At 36.5% G+C, this 10,464-nt stretch overlaps 1 protein-coding gene across 2 annotated transcripts; it reads left to right on the top strand.

Moving 5' to 3' along the window:
- Positions 1-2,414: 2,414 nt before the first annotated feature.
- Positions 2,415-5,952, top strand: LOC113275714. 2 transcript variants are annotated; one of them, XM_026525258.1, is made up of 5 exons: positions 2,415-2,470; positions 2,567-2,695; positions 2,809-3,228; positions 4,272-4,512; positions 5,105-5,952. In XM_026525258.1, the coding sequence occupies exons 3-5, from the start codon at positions 2,954-2,956 to the stop codon at positions 5,615-5,617; spliced, it is 1,029 nt and encodes a 342-aa protein (XP_026381043.1). In that variant the 5' UTR covers positions 2,415-2,470; positions 2,567-2,695; positions 2,809-2,953; the 3' UTR covers positions 5,618-5,952. The 2 variants fall into 2 exon arrangements, with proteins under 2 accessions (XP_026381043.1, XP_026381042.1); XM_026525257.1 differs by lacking the exon at positions 2,415-2,470 and having other exon boundaries at positions 2,522-2,695.
- Positions 5,953-10,464: the final 4,512 nt, after the last annotated feature.

Genomic DNA, 10,464 nt, shown 5'->3' with positions numbered 1-10,464 from the left:
AAGATCAATGTTATTTGCAAATAAGGGTTCATTGTTTCTTAAAAGAGAATGAGTTAGGAGTGAACTCTCTCAAACTCCCCCAAATTCCCCCAAACTCCCTCTAATAAACTCTCTCAAACTCCCTACACTCCCCCAAACTCCCTGAACTCAAAAACACAAAACTCTCTCAAACTCCCTACACTCTCTCAAACTCTCTCAAAATCCCTGAGACTTAAAATACACTCAACTCCCCCGAAATCACTCGAGGACTAACCCCCTGTTAGAGTCGTTGGGTTCTAAACATATTAAGTTAACGACTCTATATGACCTAACTAGCTGGAGTCGTCAATTATATCACACTTGGTTGACGATTTTTCATAACATGTAAAAGTTGCAGGTTTGAGTCGTCAAAGGTTGTGTCAAGTAATTGACAACTCCTTAGAGTCGTTCGTTTATTACCCTCTCGACTTAACGACCCTCACTTTGAGTAGTTGCATAGTGTACATGAATCGACCACTTGGGGCATCATTCATACAATTTGAAGAGTATAGGAAGTTTACCTGATTGTTTTGAGCTTCGGGTTCTTCATTTTGAGGATTGATTCCTTCATTTTGAGCAATATGATTCCTCTACTAGAATCCCCCAAAAACTCAACTTCTTCCTCTCCACAACACAAAAACACAATTTTTCTTTTATCAAAATTTTATCCCTAAATCTGATTTTAATCTAATTAAACTAATTAACAATTAATTAACTTAATTACCACTAATGGTTTGGGGTAGTTTAGCCATTTAAAAAAATTGGGGATAAGGGATAACTCCCAATTACTATTTCATGACCTTTTTTTTTGTCCTGTAGCTAGGGTTCCCAATTATTTTTCCAGGACCCCAATTTAGCCTCGCTAATAAAACTTTCATAGAAACCGGAAATCAACTAATGAACCGGTGCCTTGATAAAATATTGCACTTCGAGGGCAAGAAACGCGTGCACTGGTTGATTAATTTTTTAGATCTCCATAAACCGGCTCGGGATCCTCTACACCAAAAATCTTTTGCACCTCTACACCAGCCAATAAATAGAAGCCACGTGTTCGCCTTTTCCACATACCAAAATCATGTATTCTGGAGTATATTAATGTTGTTAAAACAAAAAGATTTTCCCGGTGACAAAACTGGAAAACGTTTATCCTCCCTTAATTACATATCTTCGTATACTGCAGCGTAGTCGTTAGACCAATTGATGAACACTTTTCATGTTCTTCAACATTTTAAATTAGTTTTTTTTTATTGGAAGTGATTGTTTTGTTTTAGTCCTGATTTTTAAAAGGACGGCATCACTTATGTAGCTCGCATCCTCAAGATTACCCATGGGGGTTACAATATCGATGAAGTTCAGAAGAATAAAGAAGATAACAGGTACCTATTTAAGTATCTGCACATTAGGATTGTCACGATACGAAACTCCAGTAATTATGATGGTTGCAAAGTACAAAAGAAAGTCCAACCTGCTGCTTAGGCATGGACATGAATGTATTCTGTTGTCTTTTGTCATCATAATAAAGAATCCTTTTTTGATTCTCTGTAAACAATTACTAATCTTGAGCATGCAGTATGAACTCCTCTCTTTTGTTACGTCATGAGCTTTGGATGCTTTATAATGGAAATTATGCATATTGAACTGTTTCCTAGTAGAAATCGGCTACTGTAACTATTAGTTTTCTACATTTATAGAGATCGATAGCAAAAAATGGTTGATCTCACAAGTTTTAGTTAATAGCCAAGAACCATTTACCTCAAGCCCCCCTTAATAAAATTGCCAACATTAGGTCTGGTTATTTTATAGTAGATCACGATACAGATGTATTACAAACTACAGTGGGAAAATGGTGATATGAATCAATCTTTTGTCTTTTATGGAGATGTTACGTAGTGGGAAGATGGCTGGTAGTATTTTATGCAAGCAAATTGTGGCAACTTGCATCCTTCATTGCAGCTAAATGACTTTGGAACTTTGGGTTTTCTGTTCATAGTATTGGAAGAATGAGTTTTAGAAAATACTTAGCTCCTCATTTCGTTTTCACTTTCAGTAAAATCAGACTTTAGTATATAAGAAATGAGAGTTATGTCTTGAGATCATTGCGCATAGATTTCTTCAGTTAGACGCACTCGAACAATTTTAATTCCCAGCGAAAGTCCATAATCATAAATCTGATACAGTATGAGTGAGAAGAGATAATCAAGGAAGGATAAACATTTTATATTTTTACCTTCGTGAAAATCTTTTTATTTTAACAATATTAATATAGAATATATGATGATTTTGGTATGTGAAAAAGGCGAACACGTGGCTTTCATTCATTGGCAGATATAGAGGTGTAGAGGATTTTTGGTGTAGAGAATCCGGAGCCCCATAAACTAGAAACTGAAGGGTTTGTACTTACTCGAGAGTCTTGCCAGTATCTCATAGTGTTGGTTGATGGGCATACTTTAAGGTAAAAGTCTAATATTTTATTAAACAATTATTCTTCATTTTTGGTGGTACAAAGCTTTTTAAGCACATTTATTCTTCATTTTTGGTGTTTTGACAGGAAGGTTTCAGATCCAGCCATTTACTGTTCAAAAGCTGGAAGAAGTACCTTGATAGCTAGTTATGGTCATCAAGTAATTCAGAAATTAAAAGATGCTTGCGCTGATTGTTTACTGAGATTTGAAAATGGGTACTGTTTTTTTAAATTTTATAATCTCGTCGCTCCCTCTCTTCGTTGTTAGTATATATTCATATTGGGCACTGCCATATTTTGCTCAAATTGAATTTCTTGATCTATTGCAGTCTTGGAGAAAGGTGGAGTCGTGAAAGTGATTCAGCTAAGCAGGAATTCAAGGAGAAGAATTTGGGTTCCGTTGACTAGAATGTGATTTTTAGGATAACACAACGTTTCTTTCCGGATAATACATGCATTCTTTATCCATTGATAATGGAGTTGCTACATTTTGGAATGGAGTTTGCAGAGAAGTATGCAGGTTTTTTTGCACCATTGGTTAAGTCAGATCAATTGATTTCTTTTGGTGATGGCAAACTGTTTTTGAAAGATGATCTTGAGATAATCATAAGCAAAAAAGTTCAACAATACAGTAGTTGGACCAGGAATACTAATGCTATCTCGCTGGATGATAATGAAGCTTTTTTAGATCGACTTTTAGCTTCAGGATGGTGCGCTGTCCAGTTGTTTTTTGTGTATCATTATTTCAGGTAAAACAATCATCATCTTTTATATTCTTAGCGTATTCGTTGATGGTGTATTTCATGGTTTGCACAACAATGCCTATTAGTTTATGCGAATGTTTCTAGATTATTGTTGTTAATGTATAGTTTCTGGACTTTAAACGTGGTGTGGTAGTAAATTGCTATCTCAATTTTGTGTGTTTTTGATTGGTATCTTACGTGCATTGTGCAAGTGACTATATAGCTTAATCTAGTCTGAAGCTTGTAGTCTAGAAAGATAATAAACTAAATAAACTAGAGAATGTAACAGCAGAACTATCTAATTGTTTCTACTTTCATGCTTTTGAGAGTGTAATAGCATGCTTGCATGTTAAGGAGAATATCAAATTGTTGTAATCCAAACAGTAGGGACAGGAAAAGCTGGAATTTTAGGGTTTGTCAATTGGGGTACATTTTGATTTAATATCATGACATCGGTAGGGAAAGATTCTGGATAGAGTGCATTATGGTGAGTGTGCAAGTCCCCACTAGACTTAGAAATTACAGAGTTGCTTGGGTACTTCTGTGTTGAGGTGTTTTTGATTGAAGCATCTTTCCTATTTCTCTTGTTTTTTTTTGTCTGGTATAGGATCAATGTTTTCAGGTTTAAGGTTGACTTTTGGAGTGAGGTTAGATGGAACAATAAGTTTGCGTTTCATTCTACTGGTGAGGTTGTCTATATTGAGATCATTGTTTGAGCTTGAGGCTTTGTTGTTAGACTTAACTTTCTTTTGTTTTTCGCCACTTGGTTGTTGATGAGTTCTGAAAGCTGTGTGTTGCAATTTATTGGAGATTGAAGGTGTATAGTTACCAAAATTATACACGTAGAACTTAAGAGTCCAAGTCAAAAACAAAGCTAGTTATCTTACTTATTTTCTTCAAAAGGAAAATAACTTAAGGTGTGTTGCAATGATTATTTTCTTATAATCTGTTGAAACTGGAATTCTAACTTAACTTACCCAAGCCTATTCAATGTAATTTATTTGCTCAGTGTGGTGACTCAAGCCTATTTAATTTACTTGTATGTTCAGTTTGCTGACTATTTTTCACGAGAAGGAAACTTCTGTAAAGCCAATGTCAAAAAAGGAGAAAAAGAAGAAAAGTAAAGAAAAACACAGATCAGCTAAGAATGTACCATCTCCGATCCTCACCGTACACGACATACCGAACCAGGAGATGGATGACGATGGAATGGTGAGATGGATCCGTCCATCAAATATGTTAGCTGATGGGATCAGCAGAGTTGATTCTGACGGAGCATATAATGGCAAGGTAATAAGAAAATGCATTTTTATTCACTTTGTGTGTTATATGACTTGAGTTCTAGTTATATTTTCATAATTATTTTCTTTTCCCTTTTAATCCATTTTTGGCAAACTTGGTGGGGCAAGAGACTAGGATTGCACGACATCTTTATTCATGATCTCATGTCTTCAATTAAATGCAATCTATAGTGGTTTTTAATTCCTTCCATCTTCAACTTATTGTAGATTTATTAGTAACATGTTCTAATTGTAAACAGCGTCATGTTTAAAGAGTAAATTTGTATGTCATATCACTTGATCACTTATGGTTAGTCCGGATTGGTATGTTTCATCGATTATCACCATATGAACTGTTTAGACAGTCAAGTTGTACATTACAGACGAGTTGAAACAACATCGGGCTGATTTGGTGTTTTGTTTGATCAGAATGCCCATCTTTGGCATGCATAATTGTGCTTGATACCTTCTATTAGCATTGTCAATATTAGGAGCATGTTCTTATTTCTTGCTAAACATATATCGTGCTGTGTATATCATGATGCTTTAAAGTATTAATTGTTGCACCGCAATATTTTGATTGAATCTGAAATCTTTTTCAGACAGCTGGATACAGCTGTGTGATCCGGCATACTAAAAATGGTGTGAAGATTGAAGTACTAGTTGCTGTTGCTGGTGGTTCTGCGCCTGAATCTTCAACCTATCATGAATTCGAGGGCCTCCGTTGTGGATATCGGCAAGCTGTGAGGCACAATCTTCAAAACGTTGTAGTGTCTTGTGATTGCAAAACAACAATTTTCGAAATTGAAAAAGGAATCGCAAGAGAAAGACAGGTAGGTAAGAACAGGTCAAGATCAAATAAAATGAAGAAGATGATTAACGATATCATTGCAATGAAAGCGCGAATAAAGAATGTAAAGATGGTGCACATGTATCGAGGTGCTAATGAAGTTGCAAACAAGTTAGCGAAGATCTGCAAGATACCAAAACAGCAGATCGTTTACAAACAAGAAGATTTTGACACTGACAACAAGGTGGAGCTGCAACCAATCAGGGGTATTCTTGAATCTGATGCAAATGGCGAAAAGTACTACCCTCACGGAAGAGTACCATAGCCAGGCTGCACCTTTTAAGCATTTTTTGCTACCCTTCCGTGTAGAGTTTGCCATAGGAAATACCACGACAGTTGTAAACACATAGGTAGGAACACCCTGGTAGCTGTAAACACATATAGGTAGGAACTGTTTGCAAGAGTACTAGACTTATTTTTAGAAGGCTCAGTAATCTTTTTGTTTAATACTCAGGTTTCATTTTTCTGTACTCAGTCTTGTAGTTTCATTACTACTAAATCTTGAAGGATATGGATTTTGTTTGTCATTGTCTGAGTTGATTTATGAGCATCAACTTTCAGACAAGATTTGTTAACACCATGACGTTCAAGATGTGTCACCTGGTTGTATACTGGAATCTATGCTGAACTGCTGTGCATTCATATTTCGGTTATCTTATGTGAAGGATTCATGTAAAAAATCCGTATATCACCTATTTCTTAGGTGAAATATCAAGCTTTCACATGATTATCAAGTGAAAAGTCCGTACTTCGGGGGTGAAGGATCTAACTTTCACATTACATTGATTCATGACTTGCGAGAAAAATCCATTATCGCCTATTTCTTTTGCTGAAAAATCCAACTCACATTAATTTCTTAGGTGAAAGATCTAGCTTTCACATGCTTTCACATTAATATCTTAGGTGCAACTGTTGGGAATTTGGGTTTGCCAAGAAGAATGAATGGTGAAATTAGAAGAGAACTAGAGGAACTTCAAAATGATCTTAATAATGTCTTATGCAACAGTGTAATGAAGATTGCATTGAATGGTCCATTCAAAGTAAGACATTCTTGTGTATGTTTTTTTTTTTTGATCCATCAAAGAGGAAATTCATTGAAAAGGAGGTACTTAAGTGAGGTTCCTCAACCCAATGAATACAATCAAGAGCAATAAGAAAAGGGAGCCCAAAGGAGATTCGGCAATCCAAAACAAAAACAAACCAAGATCACTAAGGTCGGAATAAAGAGTCCCAAAGATCGTATTCGCCGTTAGACCTAACATCCTTGTGTTCGACTCCGCCCAAAAAAACGCTTGGAGTTTAACATTTCTAACGAGGCTTGCCAAATTTTTCTTTTTCTTTTCGAAGATTCTTGCATTTCGCTCGTTCCATATGCACCACATATTGCAACCGGGATATTATTCCATATTCTAGTAAGTCTTTCATCTCTCCAATTAAACTTCCAAGATGTCACAGTTGTGGTGATATTTGAATCATAAGTCCACCGAAATTGACATCCTTCAACAAAGTAATCACATATTCTTCAGGTCCTCCAACAATCATAGAATAAGTGCGATTTAGTTTCATCATTTTCCTCACAAAAATAACAAACACTTGAAATATCCATGACCCTTCTTATAAGTTTATGCGCCATCATTACCTTATCACGAGAAAGGAGCCAAAGAAAGAAATTTATTTTACAAGGATACTCACAACTCCAAACAACATCGATTGGAGATGTTGGCTCATCTTGTTCTCCTTCGTTCTTTACATTTTCTTTCTGTCAAATCCATTTGTATCTAGCAAATGACTTGTTTTTGCAAGGAGTGAATCCTCTTTCAAGGTAAATTGGAATAAAAAACTGCTACCTAAAAGCAGTTTTTTCTTATGGATCTTACTATATAATCGACTGCCAGATAGAGACATGTTGAGGAGGAGGAATTAACGTGGCACAAAATTGTCTTTCCACAATGAAAAAGTGATAGTATCTCTCTTTTCCAATAACTGAAGTAGTACGATTTTGTTTCAACATATTTGTGAATTTTACAGTCAAATATAATTAGGACTAAATATATTCAAACGTGAAAAGACGAGGGTACCCAAATATACCAAGATATTTTATTTATAAATATATAAGTTCTTTATCAAGTGAGATCGTCTATGGACAGAGTCGAGACTAAAAAAGCGAGGGTCTAACAACCGCACCAAATATTTCGTTCGACAATCTGTATGGACTAACTCCAATATAATTCTAAGTGAATCAACTAGACAGTCAGACTCAATCAACAAATCAAACAGATAGGAATCCGTGAGCCTGATTATTATGAGAAACAACTTGAATGGTATCAAAGACCAATTTTCAAGTGTCAATCAATTTCAATCAACAACCAAAGGTTGGATTTACCTGTTGATTGAACTACGCACAACCTGTAATATTTCAATTATATAAACAAATATAATGCGGAGAAGAAATAACACAAACACCAGAACTTTTGTTGACGAGGAAACCGCAAATGCAGAAAAACCTCGGGACCTAGTCCATATTTGAACACCATATTGTATTAAGTCGTTACAGACACTAGCCCACTTCAAGTTAACTTCGGACTGGAATGTAGTTGAGCCCTAACCAAGTCTCACACCGATTAAGGTACGCCTCTGAATCCCAGCAGGACTCTACGCACTTTGTGAGGGTAAAATACCCGATCACCACATGTCAACATCTTAAGAGATGGTCTCATTATCTTAAGCATCGAATCATACTATAAAAGGTGATTTCGTCTGAATCAAGACACCTGCTACAACGTTACATGTATGACGCGTGTGAGGAGTGGTCTAATCAACTCATACGGTCAATTCTAAAAAGAAGGAATGCATTTAATGAAGGATAAAAAGAGGCGTGGGCGAAGGTACATCGTATCATAAGACTTGGACGATCCGTACTACAACCCGAGGATGGTACATAGGCCCCTCAAGGAGGACCGATACGATAATGCACAAGGCGGGACAAATCGGAAGGAGAACCGAGAAAGGCATCACGATGGATAGTATAGAGTTCGTCCGAAGTAATGAGAAGGTGTATGACATCTCCACCAGCTCGGCGATATCGGGTCACACCTTCACGAGTCTAGTCTGTCTATCAATACCAGTCCATGTAGAAGGAGATGGGAATGTAATCTTAGATGGTCTTTCTACAAAGAATTCTAGAGAGAGACTTAGAGAAAGAGAGAGTGAGAAGTCTAAGTGATATTTGTAACTCTTTCAAGGGTAAGACCTTAATCAATAAAGAAGATAGCTTATTTCCCGTGGATGTAGGTCTTCATAGCCGACCAACGTTATATGCTTGTGTTAATCTTTACTTTCATGTTCTTTACATCTTGCTTATATATGAATCTTGAATGTTAGTAGTTTTATAGTCGTTAGATCTACTTGGGTGGAGCCATCAGAAAAGATGCAGTTGCATTTTAGCGTTAGAAACAAGGAGGTATGAAGATTTAATCTGCCTCCCTCATAAAGCTCTATAGTTTTTTCATAATCTTTCAAAGGGAAGTGGTTTTCATGCCATTGTGTAAAATTCTGTGAAACTCATGAGTAGATCTCTGACGCAACACGATCTATGCGATCAGTGAAGTCCTAAAGAGCCTCAGGAATACCAGATATACACCTTTTTCATCGATCTTGTTTAAGATTTTGTTCTTCTAAGATTTCCGATACCTTCCTAAAAATGATCAGGAGAGTTGAAGGTCGGAGTGAAAATGAAGTCTAAAACTCCTAATCAACACTCAGGCGATCTCCTCCATAAAATGGTTGGGAAGCAGTTAAAGCCAGTAAACTTCGTAGGGAGAAAATTATATTACGAAAGTTGAAAAGAGAAACTATTCATAGTGTTCTTCATCTTTTAAGAAGCTCAAGATAACCCATAATCTTCGTCTTAGAAATCTAAGTCAAGGGAAAAAGTTAGTGAGTACGTAATCATTCATCAAACTCAAAGTTTGTTCAAATCAAAAGTTTCAAGATGTTGAGAAATATTTCCTAAAATGGGAAAATGTGCTCAATCGTCATAACTTGTTTTTTTCCTATTAAAGGTATGACGTGTGGAAGAAGGTAGTTTACTCGAAAAGTGAGAAAAACAAAACACCTTTTTCTGTCACTAAAACTTTATGCAAGTGGGGAATTTGTTTTAACATCATCACATATCTCCAAAATTCATTGAAGAGTCTTCTTGTACTAAAATTGTCTAGTTTAAACTATGACTTAGTAATTGCACATGACCTGCAAATTTAGGGTCCCACTTTTCTGAAAGAAAAGAAAAATTAAGCATTATTGCATATATCGCAGGTAAGGCGATAGTGAAGAGACGATCCGCTCGCACGAGCCAAGGTGAAACTGATGGATCCCAACCCGAAGGACTAGACGATATGTAGCAAGGAGACGTTACACACAATGGTGTACTCCCAGGAGAGGGATATCCCGATAACCAATATCGGGAAGTGTTGACAGACAACTCTAGCTCCGACAAAGAGGGAAACCCCTTCGAAGGACAGGGCGGTTGTGATGGATCAGAAAATTTTGGCTCCCAACGGGTCGGGTTACAACCCACTTGGCAAGCTCCAACTCCTTGAAACACCACTCAAGAAAAAAGAGTTATGCTCATTGATAAAATTCCTATCTCAGTAGGTAACAATCGTTTCTTACCGAATAACAAATTTGAGATCCCGCTGAACAGAAATCTCATTGGTCTCAATGTTAGAATTCTATGAGCGTATGTCCCACATCATAATTCTCATAAAATTCCACAAGAGTCCCAATTTCGAAAAAAAAAAAGAGTCGGCCAGTTGCCGAAATAGCAGATGGTCAATTGCCAATAATAACATAAACCAATTGCCGAAAATAAGAAATGGCCGGTTTCCAATAATAACAAACGGCCAATTTCCGCAAATAAAAGATGTCCAATTACTGAAAATAAAATATGGCCAATTGCCAAAATCAGAGATGGCCAATTGTCGGAAATAAAAGATGGCCAATTGCCAAATCAGAAACGGCCAATTTCCAAAAGTAAGAGACGACCAATTGTCGAAAATAAGAAACGACCAGTTGCCGATTCCAGCAACTTTTATGGCTAGTTGCCAAAAATAG

The sequence above is a fragment of the Papaver somniferum genome, chromosome 4 (genome assembly GCF_003573695.1).
Source record: "Papaver somniferum cultivar HN1 chromosome 4, ASM357369v1, whole genome shotgun sequence".
In the NCBI taxonomy this organism is placed as follows: domain Eukaryota; kingdom Viridiplantae; phylum Streptophyta; class Magnoliopsida; order Ranunculales; family Papaveraceae; genus Papaver; species Papaver somniferum.
The sequence above is the reverse complement of the archived record's forward strand: the minus strand, read 5'-3'. Positions and strand labels throughout refer to the sequence as shown.